General features: G+C 44.3%; 1 protein-coding gene across 2 annotated transcripts in view; it reads left to right on the top strand.

Moving 5' to 3' along the window:
- Papss1 (3'-phosphoadenosine 5'-phosphosulfate synthase 1) overlaps positions 1 to 22,839 on the top strand; it is a 70,255-nt gene that overhangs the window by 1,617 nt on the left and 45,799 nt on the right. The window contains exons 2-5 of one of the 2 annotated variants that reach the window (XM_013122611.3): positions 12,585 to 12,699; positions 14,357 to 14,622; positions 15,083 to 15,221; positions 17,112 to 17,230. In XM_013122611.3, coding sequence (XP_012978065.1) covers positions 12,585 to 12,699; positions 14,357 to 14,622; positions 15,083 to 15,221; positions 17,112 to 17,230 — 639 coding nt within the window. The remainder of the gene's footprint in view (positions 1 to 12,584; positions 12,700 to 14,356; positions 14,623 to 15,082; positions 15,222 to 17,111; positions 17,231 to 22,839) is intronic. The other variant, XM_005082798.4, reaches the window with a different exon arrangement.

Genomic DNA, 22,839 nt, shown 5'->3' with positions numbered 1-22,839 from the left:
TTGTCTTCGAGAACAAGTCCTCTTAACCCCTGAGCTAACTTTCTAGCCCCAAGTTATTTGTATGTTACACTGTTTGCTAAATTAGTGTGTATTTTATGTAGCTGTCCATGCCAAATGTGGGGCTTAGTGGTTGCTTTTTAGTTGCATAGCCCAAGACAGGAGTTTTATTGCAGGTTAGAAGCAAAGTTAGTTTGGCCCCAGGGGATTTAATAAGTTTATGGAGGACCTCATATTTCCGAGGTGGGTGGGAGCCATTACATCTCTGAGTGGAGACTTGCTTGACAATTGCAGGGAGTTTTTGTTGGGGAGCAGAGATAAAGATGGGGTGGAGTAGGGTTGTTTGCTGTAAATGTTTAACTAAATAGTTAGGATGATTTTTGTAGGGGATTTTGGATGGAGCTAGAATTTGGAACTTCCTGAACTGTGTCTTTTCTCTGTGAACTAATAACCCGGGGCTCACTTCAATCTAGGGATGGGTGCAAGCATAACGAAGCTGTACACTGTTAATGTTCCCATTGCTAATCCGGGAAGACTGGTTTGCAGAAGACAGGCAGGCCTGATAGTGAGGATCAGGTAGACTAACTCGTGCCTGGTGCAGCAGCGTTATTGGAGGTGTTTTCGTTGCTGGTTGAGCCAGGGTGAATAGCAGGGTGAAAGGAGCAAAGATTGGAGAGGGGAGACGGGCAGACTAGATTGAGGTGATACAAAGGAAGAAACCGCAAAAGGTGGTCCCAATGTCTTGATCTGAGAAGATGGTTGAAAAGTCAGGACCCTGATTGTGTAAGATGGTGGACATCTGCTGTCCCAGAACTCAATGTTATCACACTTAGTATCTCTATTTTATTAATGAAACAATTGAGGTGCTGAGTTATTAAGGTGTCAATTGGAATTTTAAGCCTGTATTTGAAGGGCAGCCTTAGTTGAAATACTTTGTGGAGTAATTCTACCTAAGAGAAATTGAACCACCTACCTAACAACAACAACAAATTGAAGACCACATTAATATAATTGAAAAATATAAAATAATTGTCAATAATATATTTTGTTTAGCCTAATATAGCCCAAATATTTTCATTTAATATGTTTTTTTAATATACATATAAGCTCAGTACTGTTTGGAATCCGTGTAAAATTACTGGTTTTCCCTTTTTTCTACATTAGAATCTAGAGGGTGTTTTGCATTTATCACGCATCTTAGGGTGGGCATTTTGCATCTGCCCTCTGGGGCCTGTGCACATTGTTGTTACGGTATTGAATTAGGTTAGGCTGGAAGTAAGGACCTAATTGCTAATTTGAGTAGGTATAGAAAGGATGTTAATGAATGTATGGAGAGCAGATTGTAGTCTGCTAGGGAATGGGTAGAAGAAGTGGGCTCATGGAACCCCATAAGTAAGAGATAGAAACAGTGTCATGGCCCTAGGAAGTGCTTTGTTCAGATGTCACCACGTGCCCATAGGTGCAGTAAAGAGCAACCAGGAGTCTGTTTTCCACAGAAGCCCCTTGTATGTCAGCCTGAAATGTAATGAATATTGATTGGTCTTAGCTGACGTAACCTTTCTTCCATGGGGTCAGTCTCCATCTGCCCTTTGTAATGTGTCCCTTGGAGTCACTCATTTGGGACTCAGGTATCACCCTTTTGTATAATCATGTCCAGCTGAACGTCCTGCTCAGGTTAGCTCTATGGTGGGCTGGCTTGTATAAACTGGTCGCCTTGTTAGTATTTGCTACTGTTCTTCCCAGAGACAAATCTGAAACCCAGGATGAGATTCTGAAGGGTAGATAGTCTCTTTCTGGGTTTTCTGTTTTCTTCTCCTATCTTTCCCCATACCTCTGTAGCTCAGCACAGCTTCCTTTTTACACCGTATATCCTTAGCACTTTATCGTCCCTCCTGTCTGGGCTGTCTACAACGTCTTAGACTGGGATCTTCAGAGCCTTGCGCTATTTTGCCTCAAGTGTGTTGCTATGTGGACCTCTTTTTTTTTTTTTTTTTTTAAGAGACAGGGTTTCTCTGTATTGTTTTGGAGGCTATCGGTCCAGCCCGGCCTCGAACTCACAGAGATCTGCCTGCCTCTGCCTCCTGAGTGCTGGGATTAAAGGCGTGGGCCACCACCGCCCGGCCGCTATGTGGACCTCTTACATACTCCCTTGCTCCTGGGTTGAATTGCTTGTCCTGTCTGTGTATATACATTTCCTTAGAGATGTTTTGTGTCTACTGAACTCGGATAGAGTGTAGAGTGACCTGGGTGCTTCTGAGAGGAGAAACCCCTAGTCCGTTTAAGAAAGGGAATGGATGGTGTGTGTGGTGGGGTTCAGATTGCAGCTCTGTCCCTTAACCGTCTGCACGATTGAGGTCACCTCCCCTTAACCCCCTGTGTCATTGATTAATCAGCCGTCACCGTCAGGCTAGAGTATGCCTGTGTCAAAGGTACCGAGGTTTAGTTAGTTAAAAGTTAAGGCTCTGCGGTCCCTGGTCCCTGGCATGTGAGCACTATTCTTGCTGTTACTTATTGATTAATGAGGTATTTAGTACCTGCTTTGTGTGTGCACATCCTGGGTGTGCAGAGGAAGGAGGGCCAAGAGGAACTCTGCTCTGGCGCATTTCACCTCCTGCTTGGAGACAAACAGCCGAAGAAGTGACTACGATAACTCTTCCTTTCACCAACTTCATAGTTGCCAGTCTGTTCCCCTGTGTTGTTAGATTCCTTTCATAGAAGGCCAGCAGCCCAGTCTGCAGCTGGGGGAAGACTAGGATGGTACAGAGTGACCCACATTGAGATGGCTCACGTAGGACATTGTCCTGCATCTAGACGGGGTCATCTTACTCTGCAAGTGTGGGAGCGGATGCTACCGGAAGTGCCTAGAGGCTAGGGAAAGTTCAGATCCTACCAAGAAGCACAGTTTTAATACTGCCTAATGGGGTTTGCATGAATATCCTCCATAGGCCCATGTGGTAAGGGCTGGTGACCCGCCCATGTGCTCTTGGTAGGTGCTAGAACCTTTAAAAGGTTCTGGTGGGAGGAAGTCTGGTCTTTGGGGACATTCTTGAAGGGGTGGTTGCAATCCTGCCCACTTCCTGTCACTTCCCAGCTGCCATGTGGTGAGCATCTTGTTCTTCTTGAACTCACCATCACAAGATTTTGCCTTACAACAGTGGGCCCAGGGACCATGGCGTGAAACTCCTGAATCTGTGAGTCTGCTTTGCTGTTTTGTTGTAGTGATGGAACGCTGTTCTAATGTTTTACAAGATAGTGGTAAAGACTAGGAGAGTCTCTGTTGCTTAGTGTGTAGCCACTGGCCGCACGTGACAACTTTACTGTTAAATAAAGTAAACTCAGTTCCTCAGTTGTACTAGCCGCATATCCAGTGCTGTAGGTGTAGTTTATGATCACCACAGCATAGAACATTCCATCTGCTGGAGGGCTAGGTCTAGCCTTGGGAATCACTGCCCCTTCTCTGTTTTTATTGTACTTTTGTATGAATTTGCATATCTGTGAAGTTTTGCTTTCTTCCCAGGCAAGAGACAGTCACTGTTTTAGTTTTGTTTTTGGGCAGTGTGGCAGGGTGTCTAGGTATACTGAACTTCCTCTCAGCAAGGTTGCTCCATTACATTTGAAGTGACAGTGAGTGCCTTACCTGTTTCTATCACATTGAATTTTGACACTGATTTTCTTCACAGTGATTCTCAGCCTGGTGAGATTTTTGCCACCTTTAGGGTGGTTGGCAGTTCTGGAGATATTTTGGTTGTTTTTGTGGCATGGGGGTGATGATGCTTCTGACATCTATTGGATAGAGGCCAAGACTGTTGCTAAACATTTACCATGAAGTACTAGCCCTAAAAACTCATGGGTGCTGAAACCAAGAAGCCTTCTTCTGTTCTTTGCTTTGGCTAAGAAAAAGAAAAAAAAACCTTAAATCAGAGATGTAAAAGTAGTTACTAAAAATAAAGCCCCCGGTTGGGGAGATGGATGTGGCTAAGAGCTCTTGTTCTGCAGCATGAGGGCCTGTGGATAGACACCTAGCACCTATATCATAAGCAGGTGCTTGTGTCCATGTGTTGATTTCAGTGTCTCTGGTATAACAAACACCCCTTCTCTGAGTTGATGGACTATCCCACAAAAGTAGGGAAAGACGTTTTCCCGTGGATGTGTGTGTTATAGAGCATTAATTGGGTAGAATTTTTTAGTTTTGGTTCGAAGTAGACACAGAGCTATTGGCTCTTGTGAATTCTTTATCTGTAATCTACCTTTGCAATATTGGTGACTGACTGTCTCAGCAGCTGAGACCACGGGTGTTTGTGGAATCTGTAGTAGCGTAGGTTTGCAATGGGTAGAGGTTGCCATGGATGTTGAGTGCTGAGTGCTGGTTGCAGCAGTGTCTCTGGTAGTGAGGGACAGTACTGGGACCGTGTGCTCAGGCCTCACAGGGCTGGATACTTCTAGCAGTGGGGATCTCCAGCAATGGGAATTATGGCCCCAGGGACATAGCCCATAGAAGGCACGTATTTAAACCCTTCAGCAAGGAGACTAGTGATAACAGTGATGGTCTCGTTTCATAGGCCCCAGATCCCAGGGTACAAGATCCTTGGGTCTTAGAGGTAGCACACCATGCTGTGAGCCACTTGTGGTCCCCTTCTGATACAGGGAACTGCACGGACTTGGGTATTGATGTCACAAGTGCACAGTCTGGTTAGTGAGGTTGTAGCATTTTATATGAGTCCATGGTAGACTGTTTGTGGAACATTCGTTTGCTCCTAGCAGAAGCAAAGGTATCCTCGAGACACTTGTCTGCCAAACTATTGAGTCATTGCACCCCAAGGAATTGGAAATTGATCAAGGAATCCCATGCTGGGGAATTAGAAAAAAATAAAAGTTTTCCATCTAGCCTGGTGCCAGCAAGAAGAAGAACTTTTCTCTCAGTAACAGATTTCACACAGTTCTGATGCCATACCAGAAAGACTGGAGCCAGGACAGTAATGGGTTAGTGATGAGCAGGGCCACATTGTGACCAGGACCTATTAGCTTATGTGTCCCTCCCAGATGTCATGTTAGCACCCAGAAGATGGACTCAGAGGTCACTGGGCTTTTTTTTTCCTCTTTCCAGTTGTGGCCACAGTGAATAGATGGCCTTTTCCGTCTTTAATTGGTGTGTTGATGGTGAGTGATGAAGCCTAGCTTGCTAGGGTTGTTGGACCCACGCTTTCATCTTAGAAACTCAAGTAACACCAGGGATGTCGAGATGTAGACATTCCTATATCTGAGGCAGTCTGTACTTGAGCGGCCACTCCGTTTCCAGCCTGGCAGTGAGCAGTAGTGGCTCTGGAGGTGGAGTAGGCAGACAGTGGGAGAGACTTTTCTATAGCAGAGGTTGATTATGGCCTCCAGGCAGCCCTTCCAGCTGTGTTCAAACCTGTGATGACTGTGAAACCGGTCTGTGGCTGACATCCTGATGACAAGGTCTGTTCACCCATTTCCCTGTGGTAGGTAAAGCCCCTGACAGAGTCAGGTTTACCTTAGGCTCTGTTCTCTCTCCTTACCCCAGCTCTGTGTCTTCCTGGATCCCCACCTCTGCCTGGCTGAATTCTTGGGTTTCTCCTCAATCGCTTACATCGAAGCTATTCATTTGTTTATGATTTTGGTTCTTCCTTGGGCATGAAGTATGGATATCTTTATTTGGCCATCATGGATTCAGATTTATTTATTTATAATAGTTACTTACTGTTTGCTTGTTTTGATAAGGTCAGATGTCAAACACCATGCTGGTGTCAAGCTTGCTATGTAGCTGAGGCTTGCTTTAAACTCCTAACGTCTTGCCTCTACCTCCCAGTGCTGGAATTACAGGTGTGTGTACTGCCACTCCTGGCTTCAGATTTATTTTTAAATATGAAAAATATCAAATATATGTAAACAAAAAAGTTTCTTATACCCAGACTACCATAGTTTTCTGCCAGATTTGTTTTCAGTGTACTAGACAAGACATTGCCAGGGTATATCCTTTTTAGTGATTAAATGAGATAGTCTTTATGTATCTTATATTTACTCTCATTTGTAACTTCAGCAGTTTATAGTTTGTTGGGTAATTTTTATACCATTGAGCTCAATTTAATAGAAAAATGTTCAAATAGACTTTCAAGCCCATCCCACAATGAGGGATGCTCTCTCAGCCTGGACTCTTGATGGAGGGCCTAGCCCCTACCCTGGATGACATGACAGACTCTGGAGATCCACCATGGAGGGCCTCACCCTGCCTGGGGATCGGAGTGGAGATTGGGTGGGGGACTGGTGGGGAGGGCGGGGGAAGGAGGGGAGGGAGAGGGAGCTGGGATTGACATGTGAAACAAGCTTGTTTCTAACTTAAATGGAAAAAATCAATAAAATTGTGATGAAATTAAAAAAATATTTCATAGGAACAAAACAAATTAAAACACGTTAGAATCACGTTTCTCCTTGTCTAGGAGTGAAGTGACCTGGAAACATCCCAGAACAAAATGAGCAAGTGGAACAGGTTTGGAGAAGAGGCCGGTTACCTGGTAGCACTCTTCATTGATATCCCCAGACACCTAGCTTCCTTCCGTGCAGGGGGATGGGAGCACACTCTAGAGAGGTTCTCTACTTTCCAAAGAGGCCAGTGTCTGTGTCTGGAACCCTTCAGGCTTGAAATGCACAGCTGCCAAGCTTTGTTTCCTTAAGACATGAGTCCAGTTTCCCATATTAGAGATTTTCATAGGTAATTACTCGATATATGTGGTGTAGTTTTATTGGAAATGTATCCATCAATGATATTAGTGGAAGGAGGGTGTAGCCCTTGTGGTATTCTTATTAAAAGAATTTTCAAGTTGTCCCTTTGACCTGTGAAGGTTTCATACTTCAGGGCAGTGAGTATTAAAATTCAGTTGGGCAGGAGATGCCTTTCCAGCACATGATTGTGTAAGGGAAAGTGGGAAGACAGACTTGCCTTCAGGCACTTCCACACAGCAGGACAGCTGGAGCTGAGTATGAGGGTAGACGTCTGCATGGAAACTTATTCCTTAAAATAGTGTCGGGCTGGAGAGGGGACTAGCTGTTTAAGAGAGCTCAGTTCTCTTCCAGAGAACCCAGGTTTGGTTCCCAGCACCCACGTTGGGTGTTTTACAACTGCCTGTAACTCCAGCTCCAGGGGTCCTATGCTCTCTTCTTGTCTCTGTAGGTACCTGCACACACAGGGCACACACACAGGACATGCACACACAGATATACTCACATATACATGTGGTGATTTGTATCTGTAATCTCAGCGTTGGGAGGGGGAGGCAGGAGTATCATCCTTGGTTACCTAGGGAGTTCACAGCCAGCCTGATGTACATGTCCTGTCTCAAAAAGATAAGAAATGTGTTATTGGTGGACATTAGCAAGATAGCAGAAGTTCCAAGTGCTTGTTCTCTGGTAAAAGATTAACAACACTGTACACAATTGCCTTCAAGAGCCATGGAAGCCAGGTGAGGTATCATAGCATGTGGGCACAGCACAGAAATGAGAACAGATAAATCCATAAGGCAGGGAGACGATTTTGTGTTATGTATATCACCCTCTCCCAAATCAGGCAGCACAGTTTGGAGAGACACACCATCTGCTTGGGACAAGGAGGAGGAATGACTACCTGACTTAGACTAACACAGAGCTCTAGACAGTGAAAGCCAGCACTAGTTAAGTTCCTGAAGCTGCAGTGTCCAGGTTGGTACCTGTAATTGGCCTCCAAACCTGCCCTGGCACCATGTGGAATTCTGCAGCCTAGATTCGGAGCTTGCCACATTGTTAGGCTGACCACAGCGGCTTTTGTTAATAGACGTTGGGGCTCACAATCTCAGAAACACTAATGGGCATAAAGATTCATGTAGGTCTTGATAGGACAATGGTGGATGATTTCGGGACCCCACTCTTATCTCCAGACAGGTATTTCTGATGGCTTGTCAAGTAGATAAACAGCATAACAGCTCCTTAACAGTCAGTAAGCTTGAAGAAGTGGTGGAAAGTCTCCCAACAAAAGCCTAGGTCTAGTCGGAGTTACTGCCCAGTATTGAAAAAAGAGCTAGCCAGTGCTCCACAAACTGTTCTGTAAAGACAGACTAGTGCACCATGACTCATGTTCCCTCAGATCCAAGATCAGAAAGAGAATAACGAAGAAAGAAACTTACAGAAAATTTGTCTGATAAACAGATGAAAACATTTTTGATGAAATTCTTATCAGATACAATCAAAGATGATATGAAGACATTCACATACTATAACCAGGTTGCTTTCTCTTTAGAGATACAGTGTTTGTTTGTTTGTTTTTTTTTTTTTTTGAGAAAGGGTTTCTTTGTTGGCTTTGGAGGCTGTCCTGGAACTAGCTCTTGTAGATCAGGCTAGTCTTGAACTCACAGAGATCCGCCTGCCTCTGCCTCCCAAGTGCTGGGATTAAAGTTAGAGCTGCAAGCCAAGAAAATAAACAAAAGGAATATAGATAGAAAAAAGTCAAATTCTTATTTGCACTCCACACAATCCTTAAAAGACCCTAAAGACTATCAGAAAACAGCAGATATTTTCAGCAAAGTAACAACATACAAAATCAACATCGAAACACCAGCAGCTTGTAAATATATATTGACGTGTTGGTACATGCCTTTAATCTCAGAGTTTTGGAGGCAGAGGCAGGTGGATCTCTAGGTTCAAGGCCACCCTGTCTACAGAGTGAGTTCCAGGAGAGCCAGAGCTACACAGAGAAACCCCTGTCTCGAAGAAGTAAAGAAAGAACTCACTGAGAAATTGGAGAGTTGGCGGGTGGGGTGGGGGAATCCGCATTCACAGTAGCATTCCCAAAAAAAGCACCTGTGGGAGTAAACCTGAGTGGTGAAAGTTCTCAGCAGTGAAACTCTAGAAAGAAATTGAAGAAGACATTAGAGGATGGAAATGCTCCCCTTGTTCATGGATAGACAGGAATAGTACTGTGAAGATGGCTGTATTAGTGAGAGCAAGGTAGAGATTTAACACAGTCCTTGTTGAATCTCAGCGACATTCTTCACTAGAGAAAACAGTTATAAAGTTCACAGGGAAGCAGAGGGCCCAGAACCAGCTAAAGTTGTCCTCAGAGTAGTGCTCAGAAGTGTCACAACACCTGAGCTTGTATTATATTACAGAGCCAGAGTAACAGTATATCTACTGACACACAAACAGATCTGTAGAGCAGTGGAAGAGAATTGGAGACCCAGAGATAAACCTAGTCACAGCACCTAATTTTTCACAAAAGTGAAAACTGTACATTAGAGAACAAGATATCCTCTGGCAGTTGTTTTCACAGGAGAACAACTAATGGAAACTAGACCCTTCTCTGACCTCACAGAAAGTTCAAGTTCAGAATGGATCAGAGACCTTCATAGAAGACCCGGAACTTTGGAACTGCTCAGGAAACTTAGACAAGACATTTCAAGATAAATTATAAACCAGTGTTTCCTGAACTCCAGTGGCACAGGAAGTGATCGTAAGAATTGGCAAACTGGGTTATATTAATAGGATTCTGTGGGCTGTCAAGAGGGCTCAGTGGTTGAAGGAACTTGATGCCCAGCTTGATGTCCTGAGTTTTATCCTTGGAACCCACACAGTGGGCGAAGAGAACCAATTTCCCCAAAGTCGTCCGACCTCCATATGTGCCCAGTGTCAAATGTTTGCACTCCCACACACAAATAAATGCATGTATAAAGATTGTGCATTGCAAAGGAAACATCTCTGGGGTGAAGAGAGCCTATTGAACAGTCTTTGCCTGCAGTGCATCAGACAGGTTGCTGGTGTTCACTGTTAATCCTAGCACCTGGGAGGCAGAGGCAGGGGAATCTCTGAATTTGAGACTGACCAGGTCTATATAGTGAGTTTCAGGCCAACCAGGGCTCATAGTAAGTGTTTCAAGGAAAAGACCCAAAGTAGACCCCACCCCCAAACAACAAAAAGAGAAAGAAGTGAGGGCAGCGGTGGCAGGGACTGCGTGAAGAGGAGCCGTTACTCACTAGTGGGAACGTGATGGTGTGTGGAAGTCAGTATGGAGGTTCCTCAGCATTCCGAAGATAGAACTACCATGTGGCACTGCTGTACCACTAACTGTTTAGTTGGAGTGTCTGTTTGTTGTGATGAAACACCACGACCAAAAGCAACTTGGGGAGGAAAGGGTATCTGTGTCATCATCGAAGGAAGTCAGGGCAGGAACTGAAACGGGGCAGGATCTTGGAGGCAGGAGCTGATGCAGAAGGCATGGAGGAGTGCTGCTTACTGGGATGCTCAACCTGCTTTCTTATAGAACCCCAGACCACCAGCCACTCACCGTGGTAACCCTCACAATGGACTGACACTACCTCCTACCCCACTACTAATTAATTGAAAGTGCTCTACAGATGTGGCTACAGTCTGGTATTAAGAGGAGGCATTTTTTTCAGTTGGAGTTAACCCCTCTCAAATGACTGGGTTGTATTCAATTGATACAAAAGTAGCCAACACACTGAAGTGTTAAGCTAATTAATCTTAATCAATAAAATAGTCAGGAGTCAGATAGTGGGGTAAAAACCTAGAAGAGCAGAGAACCTGTCTCATTCCTCTGTCCAAAAAGGTCGGGATCCTATCTCCACCCCACCTTATCACTTCCTGTCTCTTCCCCCAGAGTGCTGGGATTAAAATTGAGAGCTACCACCACCCAGCTTCTGTGGTTAACTACTGGCTAGCTCTGCCTTCTCATCACCAGACACACTTCTATATCACACAATACCGCACCACTCTTGATGAGTCAGGATAACACATAGGTATTGGACATTGTATGCATAGCTGTACTCTTCGAAATAGCCAGGAAGTGGAACCAGCCTAGGTGTTCATCAATAATAAAGTGTTGTTCATATAAGCAATGGGATTTTATGCAGTCATAAAGAAAAATGCCACTCTTAAATTTGCAGGAACTGAATCATTAAGTAAAGTAAGACAGTCTCAAATACTGCATGTTTCCTCTTGCACCTAAATTTAAAATAAAATTGTAAGCACATTTGTTTGCTTATGGTGTGTGTTTATAGTTTACAAAACTAGAATGTGGATCATAGGAGAGTAGGAGGAGATCTTAAGGGAGGGTAAGGATTCCAGGCAAGAGCAAAGCAGAAGCAATGTTAGCTGGGGATAGAAGGGGACCTGCTGAAGGGGTGTGGTGGGAGGGCAGTTGGGGAGGTTCGAGAACCAAGTGCTGTCTACACACATGTATGAAGATCCCGTGAAGATGGATGGTGGTAGTTGTGAAGAGTTGGAGGAGATAGGGAGGATGGGTATGCTCTGAATATACTGCATGCATGCATGAAATTACTAAAAAAATTGTCATGATAAAAAATATTCCACTAACTCATTTTCTCACAGAGCTAGAACAACCACTTTGAAATTGCTAAAGGACTTCAGAAAGTCTCAGATAACCCAAGCTGTCTTAGCAGAGGAGAGCCTGCCAGGAGATACCACACTGCTTGGCTTCAGAATCTACTATAAGGCTGTAGAGACAGATCCAGGCACACATATAGACCACAGGGACAGAATACTGTCTAGAATTAAACCCACACACCACCTATCGAGTTTTGAAAGGGGTGCCCGGAGCACATAACCCAGTAAAGTCAGTTTTCCGTTGGTGCTGTTGGGAAAATTGACTATTCCTATGCAGGTGAATGAGACGTGTCACACCTTAGAGCTACTCTCTTTATCATTCTACTGAAGGAAGCCCTCATCCCACACTTCCCTTCTCTCCTACTCTCCTTTCTTTTCAATGTGATGTATCCCAGTTCTGTAATAAACCAATCTTAGTGGCTTGGTTATCCAGTTAAATATAAGCTTATCAAGGGTGGAGACTATTTATTTGACATACTAGATAGATCTCAGTAATAACTGGTTGAATGAATGATTAAATAAGTATGTGAAAGAAAATGAGGGCTGGAATATTCCAGATTCTACTCCTAGCTATGAGATCTTGGGCAAATTATTTAATAACTTTTCTCAGGTTTAACGTCTTTCATAAAACTACAGTAGTATGAGTACCCATGTTGTTGGGTTACTGACAGGATTAAGTTGGCTGGTAAATGCTAAATGCTAAACATAAAAGTGTGTAAAAGAAAATGAAAGTTGTTTTAGCTTTTCCTTGCTTTTGACGTCTTATACAGTGAGTGTAATCAGACTTTTTCATTGGTACCATTGGCTCCCCAGTAATATGGAAACTTATTATTAATTATAAAGGCTTGGCCGATAGCTTAGGCTTGTTTTTAACTAGCTCTTATAACTTAACCCATTTCTATTAACTTACTTTCTGCCTGTGGCTTTATTATCTCCTCACCATAGTCCTGCATCTCCTGGTGTCTCTGCTTTCTTCCCGTGTCCTTTGTGCCTGGAAATCCTGCCTAGCTATTGGCCATTCAGCTTTTTCTTAAAAACCAATCCGAGTGACATATTTTCACAGTGTACAAAAAGATTATTTCTCAACAATACAGAATACTGATAGCATGTTTACAAGGAATATGTGTTGACATTTTAAAGGACTTGTGTAAACCAGAATTCTTTTTCATTTTCTCCTTTTCTAGGGGATGCAGAGAGCAACTAATGTCACCTATCAAGCCCACCATGTTAGCAGGAACAAGAGAGGTCAGGTGGTGGGGACCAGAGGTGGCTTTCGTGGCTGCACAGTTTGGCTGACAGGTATGGTCAAGAGAAATGAGTGGGTGTGGTGATGCATGCCTGGAATCCCAGATCTTGGGAGGCTGAGGTGGGGATTGCCTCTACTTGGAAGGCAGCCTGGGTACAAAGTGAGTTCAGGATCAGCCTGGACTGTGTAGCAAGCCACAACAAGACAATGACTGATCTTAGTGGGTGACTTGAAGCAGAACAGGGGTTTGGGTACATAAGTGCCAGTGTGCACAAAGGAACCACCAAAAAGACCATGGCAGGAACCATGACGTAGGGATGCCAGAAGCAAGCTATGTCCTGTGGGAATACTGCCATATTCCCATGAGGTACAGGGGGCTTGGTTTTCCTAGGAAACTGAAGTCCACATTCCATGAAGATTTCTTCTGGCTTCTTCCTCAAACACTGTGGTAACATTGTGGCAGATGGGGGGAGCCCCTCCTCCCCAAATTCCATAAACCACTGCTTAGAAACCAATCTACAATGGCTGGCAGACGGCTGTTCATCCCCATACCAGGGTGTCACCAGCTCTCCCCATGTACAAATGCTGCATAACCATCAGAAACAGAACCACCATTTAAGAGATTACTTTCCTGAAGTTTAGTAGCTTCTCTAGGATATGCCCGTAACATGAAACCCTTTAGCTTACTTTTTCTAGAGACATTTCATTGACCAGGTTGTACTTTGATACTTTCTTGGAAGTGTTGGCATATTAGTTCCTAACTGTTGTAACACATCAGCTAAAGCCAGTGGATTCAAGCCTGGCAGCCACTCTTGCTCCCATGTAGGCCACTTACACTTCTGAGTGACAGTGTACTGCCATGATTTTGTTCTAGATCACTGGCGTATTAGACTTCCATATTCATTTTTTGCCTTATCATTCTCTTGGCTTTGATCTGTAATTATAGTCTTCAAGTTGGTGAAATGTTTGAATATAAATGTTTTCTTTCTTTCTCTTAGTCACTTAGTGATTGGGAAGGAGAGTGAATGGAAATTATGATTATTAGGTTTATTATATTGTGAATTGACTTCTAGATAGTTCTATCATGGTCCATGAGCAGCATGATCCTGGAATGTGGAGGTAACTTCGTGGTGCCACATTGACTTTTCTCCTTCCTTTTTCTTCCCTTATTATATACAGTGTGGCATTTGATTATAAAAATGGGGCATGTGAGAGCCAGGCATTGGTGGCGCACACCTTTAATCCCAGCACTCGGGAAGCAGAGGCAGGCGGATCTCTGTGAGTTCGAGGCCAGCCTGGTCTACAGAGCAAGTTCCAGGACAATAAAGACAAACACACACACACACACACACACACACAAAATGGGGCATGTGTCTTTCAATAGTGTCACCAGTGACAAAGTAAACATACCTACCCAACCATGACACTAAAACTGGTTAGTAATTTTTGGATCTTACTGGTGATTGGTGATTTCTGGGTTATTTAAGTTATCAAAGATAAATGCTTAAGAAGAACACCCCCATGTTCCCCCAAAATGTAAACTCTAGATGCTTACAGATGTTTTGAGTAGGTAAAAGGCCACTTTTAAAGAAACAGTGGGCAAGAGTGCTTCTGAGACCCCGATGCTGTGAGTAACGGATATAATTGATTTTGTCATTAGACTCCTGGTTCTAACATCGCAGGTGGGATTTGTTTGGACTTTCCCTCTAGGACTGTCTGGGGCCGGGAAGACGACCGTGAGCATGGCACTGGAGGAATACCTGGTCTGCCATGGCATTCCATGCTACACTTTGGATGGTGACAACATCCGTCAGGGTCTCAATAAAAACCTCGGCTTCAGTCCTGAGGACAGAGAAGAGAATGTTCGACGCATTGCGGAGGTGGCGAAGCTGTTTGCCGATGCCGGCTTAGTGTGCATCACAAGCTTTATCTCCCCTTACACGCAGGTGTGCAACTTTATCTCCCCTTACACGCAGGTGTGCAGCTTTTGTGCTGGTATTAGGTGCAGATTGCGTATTGAAAGTGTGGCATTAGGCCATGCATGCAGTTAAATATTGGCCTGTATTTTGAGGCTAAATCCAACCTTATTATTTCCCTGGAGACCAAATAACTTAAATTATATTCTGTGATTTTTTTTCTGAATAAATACAGTGTGTGTAAAACCTATTATTAAAACATCCAGAAGTATAGCCATTGGCTGAATGGTTTCAAGCTTCTCTCTCTCTCTCTCTCTCTCTCTCTCTCTCTCTCTCTCTCTCTCTCACACACACACACACACACACACACACGCGCAAGTACACGTATATACATATATAAACAAATTCAGGTACCAAGTCTTCTTCATTTATCTTTTATGTTGGTACATCTGGCTTTTTATTGTTCACTTTTTATTGATCACTTACTGATTTTGAACATTTTTTCCCTTTTTTCCTGAAGGATCGCAACAATGCCAGGCAGATTCACGAGGGTGCAAGCTTACCTTTCTTTGAAGTTTTTGTTGATGCTCCTCTGCATGTTTGTGAACAGAGGGATGTCAAGGGTCTCTACAAGAAAGCACGGGCAGGAGAAATAAAAGGCAAGAAACATTTTCTTCAGATTTCTCTTTATCCAGATATTTCATGCTTTTGTGTGTGGGTCTGATGGTCCCTTTTTTTTTTTAATTAAATTGTATTTATGTCTGTGTGTGTGTCCTGTCAGTACAGGTGCCTGTGCAGGCTAGAAGCATTGAATCTTCTGCAGCTAGAGTTCCAGGTAGTCTAAGGCCGCCTGACATAGGTGCTAGGAACCGAACTCTGGTCCTTTGTCAGATCATTATGTGCTCTTAATCAGTGGTCCATGTCTCCAGCCTCCAGGACTGATGCTCTTGTCTAAGAAATTGGGAGTGAGTAGTGACGGGGCTGGTTGAGGGGTAAGTGGTTCTTATACTGTTCCCACGCTCAGCTTCAGCAACAGTGCTTGGGACTGTGCCCCTGTGAGCTTTGCTGGCTGTGTTGGAATTCTCCTCACAGGACAGCTGGGGCTTTGAGAGGTGGTGCTGAAACCCACTTCACGTAATTAGATGTCTAGAAGTAGGTTGCCAGCCATCACTACCTCTAGTCTTTGTTGGGACGTGAAAGGGTAGGATGTCCCCCAGCTATTGGGAAAAATACTTGATGCATAAGAGCCTTGATGGAAGGAGAGTGTCCCATTTTTATGTCGTAGCACTTGACATGGCTCTTTAGTGAACCTCTCTAATGTCGAGTTTGAACTAACATGTCCGGTTCCATGAAAACATGCATACCTTGCTCAGGGCTCATGGGCTGCTCACAGTTCAGTGTGCTACACATTTGTCACATTTGATACTAGTTGTGTTCATTCTGTTGGCAATCCTGGAAACAGTACATACTGTATTAATAAAACGTCGAAGGTAGTTTATTCTGTGAATATTCTTTAGGGATGAGTCATGCAAGTAACTTGCTTGCCTCCCTAACAAGGTACGATGGATAGCCTGGGACCATTGTAGGAGCTCTGAATTCTAGATTGGGTATCCAGTTTTTGGCTCCGGAAGGTAAAAGGAAATTGGAAAGGAAAATATTTGTTACCCATTTTTCCTCTGTTTTTGGGCCCAAGAATAAGCAGCTGAGGAGAATTCTGCCTGCCCTGGTGACGTCTTGTCTTGTGAGCAAAGCTGATGCCAGGTCCCCCTGTCTTAGGGCTCAGTTCACTGATGAGGCCACTGCCTGTCATACCTCACATCCATTGAGATGACAGCTTCCTGACTCAGAGAGAATAGGCTGCCTGCTTGGAGTAATGGATACAGTGGGCAGGAGAGCAGATTAGTTATTTCTCATTTCCATGCTTTTTTTTTTTGAGTGATATTTAAAATGACCACCAGTATTGAAAATGCTGTGTAGCACTACTGTGTTTTTATTTCACTTATCATCAGTTGTGTGTGAGTAGGCCAGAGGACAGCTGTAAGAGTTGACTGTCTCTTTCCACCACATGGGTTCTAGGCTTTGAACTCAGGTTGTTAGACTTGGTGGCAAGTTCCTTTACTCCTGGCCCTGTATATCTGATTGCAAGGACGCTGGGAGGCCTCAGGGGAGGCGTGCATTAGTTTCATTCTAGCTGAGCTGTGCTGCGGCTCTGAGGTCAGTGTAAACCAGTCAATATGCTCGATAAGTTGCCTTCAGACAGAAATGCGCATGACACCTGAGACTGGCAGGAGCTTGACTTTGGATTTCACCCAGGAGACATGATTCAGTGTTTACTTCATTAGTATTTGTGACAACTTCATTGGACACAGCTGCAGTGGATAGTGAGAACTGACTGTATGTGTAAGGAAGAGGTCTCCCAAGAAAGGCGTCAGTACGTGATGCCCATGGCGGCGTGACAGGGCAGTGAGAGCCTAGCTTCGGTGCAGACTGGTGCAGATGAAATAACCCTTTACATATCTGCCGCCTCTGCTGTGTGCTGTCCTTTAAAGGCTTTACTGGAATCGATTCTGAGTATGAAAAACCAGAGGCCCCGGAGCTGGTGCTGAAAACGGACTCCTGTGACGTCAACGACTGTGTCCAGCAAGTTGTGGAGCTTCTCCAGGAACGGGTGAGAGAAAGCAATCGAGAAGAAAACTGCCCCATAACCTGGCCTCTAAAAATGACCGGCTTGCGTAGAGTGTCTTTCAGATTCATCATAAAAGCCAGGAACTTCCTGCATGCTACTATTTTAGCATTGTGGGGCATACACAGTGCACGGAATACCCCGTAATAACTTGTACACACCTGCTTCAACTTGGTGGTGCCCTTACGACTGGATTTTAGAGACGGGTCCTGTGGAGGGAGGCTTCCTGAACTTACTACCTCTTTCTGGCTCTTGTGCTTACGGAAGCATGAGACATGAGGGCCCCATAACAGATACGTGGTTCCCTTGGATTTTGCTCTGGTTTTAGAAATAATTTTTCTTTCCTCTGAAGTGCCATTACCTCTTCATTCACTCCACTGTGCCATAGTTCATTTTAGCTGGAGAGAATTGAGCTTCTGTGTGGGTGGTGGGACCTGGCATGCTAGTGTTCACCTGTTTTTCATGTGAGCCCACCTATGCTGGCCTCTTCTACTGTGCAGGATGAGGTGGCATCATCCCCATTCTGTTCTAGCCGGGTGATGGTATTTCAACTTCTTTTTTATGCACAGAAGTTTGACCAGAACCCCCTTTCATCTGCAGTCTCCCTCATAGCTTTAATTTCTCTGTCTTCACCTTTGAAGTTTTCTGAATTATAATATATATCCCAGGTCATTAGCGTAAAGCTTTTCTTCTGAGTTTATTTTTCCTATTCAAATGCTTTGTCTGAATAAATAGAAATAATAGGAACTAGTGACTTCAACTGTTCTGACATTTTATATGTGCATGTGTGTGCTACTGATGCTCTGACCACTACCTTCAGGCCAACTGCATTATCTTAGGAGGGTTTTTTTTTATGATTTTTAAAATTTAAATTAGAAACAATCTTGTTTTACATGTCAATCCCAGTTCCCTCTCCCTCCCCTCCTCCCCTGCCCCCGCTTTCTGCTCCCCGGGGGGGGGGGGTAAGGCCTTCCATGGGGGAATCTTCAAAGTCTGTCACATCATTTGGAGGAGGGCCTAGGCCCTCCCCCATGTGTCTAGGCTGAGAGAGTATCCCTCTATGTGGAGTGAGCTCCCAAAGTCCATTTGTAACTAGGGATAAATACTGATCCACTTCTAGAGGCCCCAGAGACTGCCCAGTCCTCCTACCGACACCCACATTCAGGGGGTCTGGGTTGGTCCTATGCTGGTTTCGCAGCTATCAGTCTGGCGTACATGAGCTCCCCCTTATTCAGATCAGCTGTTTCTGCGGGCTTCCCCAGCCTTGTCTTGACCCCTTTGCTTATCACTCCTCCCTCTGTGCAACTGGATTCCAGGAGTTCGGCTCATGTTTAGCTGTGGTGTCTGCTTCTGCTTCCATCAGCTACTGGATGAAGGCTCTATGATGGCATTTAAGGTAGTCATCAATCTCATTATAGGGGAAGGGCATTTTAAGTAGCTTCTCCACTATTGCTTAGATTCTTAGTTGGGGTCATTCTTGTAGATTTCTAGACCTTTTCCTAGTGCCAGATTTCTTTTAAACCTATAATGGCTCCCTCTATTATGGTATCTCTTTTCTTGCTCTCCTGTTTTTTCTCCTGACTCAATCTTCCTGCTCCCTCATGTCCTCCTCTCCCCTCCTCTTCTCCCCTTCTCTCTCTCCTAGCTCCCTCTCCCCTCCTCTCATGCTCCCAGTTTGCTCAGGAGATCTTGTCCCTTTCCCCTATTCTGGGGGACTATGTATGTCTCTCTTAGGGTCCTCCTTGTTTCCTAGCTTTTCTGGCAGTGTGGATTGTAGGCTGGTAATCCTTTGTTCCATGTCTAAAATCCATATATGAGTGAGTACCATGTTTGTCTTTTTGTGACTGGGTTACCTCACTCAGGATGCTTTCTTCTAGTTCCATCCATTTACCTGCGAATTTCAAGATTCCATCTTTTTTTTCTGCTGAGTAGTACCTTAGGAGGGTTTTTAAAATTTCATCTTCAGTTTCTAGGTTTCCTGTTAACTAACTTCTGGGCTCTAGTCTATTCCTCTGCCTTCGGCTTCCCTCTCAGCTCTCCGGCAGTCATTCCTCATATATTAATTAAAACCCTATTACTTGATCAGTCCCATGCTGGCCAAGACCCCCTGAATCTGGGTGTCAGTGAGGAGGCCTAGGGAATCTATTGAGCCTTGGGCAGCAGATCAGTACCCATCCCAAGTATACACACGGACTTTGGACTCCCGTAGAACAATGTGAGGTGCATTCTCACCCGAACTCTTGGGGAAGGGTCTAGGCCCTGCCCTATATGAAATGACAGACTATGCACACCCCCATGGAGGGCCTCACCCTCCCTGGGGAAATGAGGGGATAACGGGGGGGGGAGTGCTCGGGAGGAAGGGAGGGAATGGGAGAGGGACCTGGAACTGACTTGTGAAGCAACCTTGTTTCTTATCCAAATTTAAACTGGAAAATAAAATTAAAAAAAAAAAGAAAAAAAAAAGAAAAAAAGCAGAGCAACACAATGGCGTGTGCTGCGATTTGACTTTGTAAATTTAATCCTAGTTACTTGCTCTCTTTCTGAAATGGACATTTGTGGATGCAAGACAAAAATAAAAAAGGAGAGAGAAAAAAAATAAAACCCTATTACTGTAGTTAGTAACAAATGTAGGCACTAGTGCAGAGGTTGATCAGCCACGATTCCATCCTGGGCGGTTTGCATTGTAGGGCAGAGAAGAAGAAAGAGGAACACAGAGCTCCTGGGGAGTGTGCTAGCAGCGTGGTTCAGGGTGCAGGCTGTGTCTGGAGGCGGAGAGGAGTGTCTGGAGAAGTCGTTTCTGAGATCCCTCCTCTGCTTGGTCTGCTTTCGACGAATGTTGGCCAGGTGGATTTGCTTTCTTGCAGTCCTGTGAAGATGTCTCTTCACAGTCATTTCATTGTCTGAGACAACCTCTTGCTATGTAGCCCTGGCTGGCCTGGAACTCACTCTGTGGTCCAGGCTAGCCTCCAGTTTGCCTCTGCCTTCCCAATGTTGAGATTTCAGGTGGGTGGGTGTGCCCCCCTGCCTAGCATTTTATTGATGTTTAGAAATCCATGCCATTACATTGCTTTAAAATGTGTCTTCGTTTAATTGACATACAGTAGCTTGCATATGTATAGCTATTGTGACTTCAGTGTTTGTGTCCTGTGTGTAATCATTAGTCTAGCCATTCTCTCTCTCTCCCTCTCTCCCTCTCTCTCTCTCTCTCTCTCTCTCTCTCTCTCTCTCTCTCTCTCTCTCTCTCTCTCTCTTTGATTTTTCGAGACAGGGTTTCTCTGTATTGTTTTGGAACTCGCTCTGTAGATCAGGATGGCCTCGAACTTACAGAGATCCGCCTGCCTCTGCCTCCTGAGTGCTGGGATTAAAGGCGTGCGCCACCAAAACTTGGCTGCCATTCTCTTTTTAAATGTTTCTTTTACATCATCACCTCTTCTCCAACAGGGAATCTAGTTAGCTATATGTTAAGCCGTGAGCTATTGTTGCACAGACGCCCTGCTTTTTTCAGTTAATAAATAACCTTAGTTATTTGAATTAATTTATTTTTAAGTTTCTTAATTTTTTATTGTACTCAATATATTGACAAGCTTATAGAAGGATTTTTTGTTTTGAGACAGGGTCTCTATATGTATTTCTGGATGTCCTAGTGCTCCCTATGTAGGTCAGGCTTGCCTCAAACTCCTTCCTGAGTGCTGGGCTTAAAGGTGGGCATTACCAGGGCTTGCCCAGAAGGAGTTTTAAACTGTGGTAATCAGTAACTAACAGTTTAGGGGCTGGAGAATTGGCTTGCTGGTTAAGAATCTCTAGAAGACCAGTCACATAGAGGTCCACAGCTCCCTGTAACTTCAATGCCAGGGAGTCTTATGCCCGTTTCTGGCCCCCAAGGTGTGTGTGTGCGTAGGATCCGGTGGAATGTAGTCAGCATACATGAATTCCTGGAGAACTTCAAGAGGGACATACATGATAGTGAAGAAAAGTCAAATGATGACAAAATTGGTTTGCTTTTTGTACTGTTTGGTTTTCATGTGTATGAGTGTTTTGCCCAGCGTGTGTGTGTGTGTGTGTGTGTGTGTGTGTGTGCGTGCGTGTGTGTGCGTGCGTGCGTGCGTGCCATGGAGGTCATAAGACAGCTGACTATTTGGTTCTCTCCTTCCTTCTACTGTGTGGGTTCTGAGGATTGAACTCAGGTTGTCAGCTTTGGCAGTGAGTGTCTTAACCTGCTGAGCCGTCTCACTGGCTGGAGATAATGTTTTTTTCACTTGTAGTTCAGACTGGTGTTATACTCCCTACATAACCAGGAATGAACTTGAACTTCTTGATGTTCTCTGCCTCTTATGTACTGACTGGGCATACAGTGTACTCCACTACTATGCCTGGGTTATGTGGTCCTGGGATTGAACCCTGGGCTTTGTGTGTAGTTATCAATCACTCTACCCCAAAGAGCTGTATCACCAAGCTGTTCTGCCTGCCCTCTTTTTTTAATTTTCAAAGACCAGGTTTGTTCAACCTGTGGTTCAGGGTAGTTATGAGTGTAGCCCAACATAAAACTAACCTTAGTAAAACATTATGAGGTTGTTTTGGGGATTTGTTATTATTATTGGTAGTATTTTGTTTCATTACTTGGTTGTGTGGTCCTCAAAGGTGGACCGTGTAGAGAATGTGGGGATGTTAAAGGCTGGACATGCTTATGTTGTGGGCCTCTCTTGGTGTCTGCCATGCCGTGGGTGTATTTAGTTAGTAATCACTTGTAAAGTACCACAGGCTCCAAGTTCTTCAAGGTCAGCTATTAGTCTTCGTGCTCAGTGTAGGGCCTTTTTACATTTGTCTACATTGAACTTACTTGCTTTACTTGAATTTTGTTGATGAAAGTTAAAAAGTTGTATGTAATCTAATTTCATGATTTTTATCTTTTTTTGTGTACTCATCAGTTCTTAAATGGGTTATAGAATCCTAGGAAACTGTGCAGAGGTCCTCCTGTGTGGATTACTGATAATACCAGGGTCAGCCTCTAAGAGGGATTGTTAAGCTCAGTGTGTATTGGCTACTGCCGGCATCACCCCTCTTTCCTTGTTTCTTTGATTTCCTCATCACTGTTTGGGGTGCTGTTTAGAAAAGCATTCTTGGGATTTCATGCTTTGCCCGCATAAATCTGCCTCTTGCCTCTGCCGCCCCTACCCCTGTGTAATGCTTTGTGTTGTTGATGATTTGTATTGTTCCTTAAATGTCTGTGAAGATACTGCTGTTCCTCTGTAAGTCCAGGAGTGGCACAGACTCCCATATACCCTTAATTCCTCGCGTTAAGTTTTCCAAGGATGCTCTTTCTTATCCAACACCCAACACAGCGCGTTATATTCAGGCTGCTTGGGGTTTCACTGTCGTCCTGTAGGTGAGGCACAGATTTGCGGGTTCCTGCCAAGCATGTGAGTTCCATGTTGTTTTCCCTAGTGGTCAGAGGACAGTGTCAGTGCCACTCTGACTCTGTGACCACTCCTCTGTTCTTTCATGTACGTCATTCATTGAATTATCTCTATGAAGCTTAATCCAAGTATTCCCTTTTTCTTTTAAAAAATTATTTTATGTGCATTTGCATTTCGCTG

This window comes from Mesocricetus auratus, unplaced genomic scaffold (genome assembly GCF_017639785.1).
Source record: "Mesocricetus auratus isolate SY011 unplaced genomic scaffold, BCM_Maur_2.0 Super-Scaffold_100009, whole genome shotgun sequence".
Taxonomy (NCBI): domain Eukaryota; kingdom Metazoa; phylum Chordata; class Mammalia; order Rodentia; family Cricetidae; genus Mesocricetus; species Mesocricetus auratus.
Note: the sequence above shows the minus strand (reverse complement) of the source record. Positions and strands in the feature narration are given on the sequence as shown.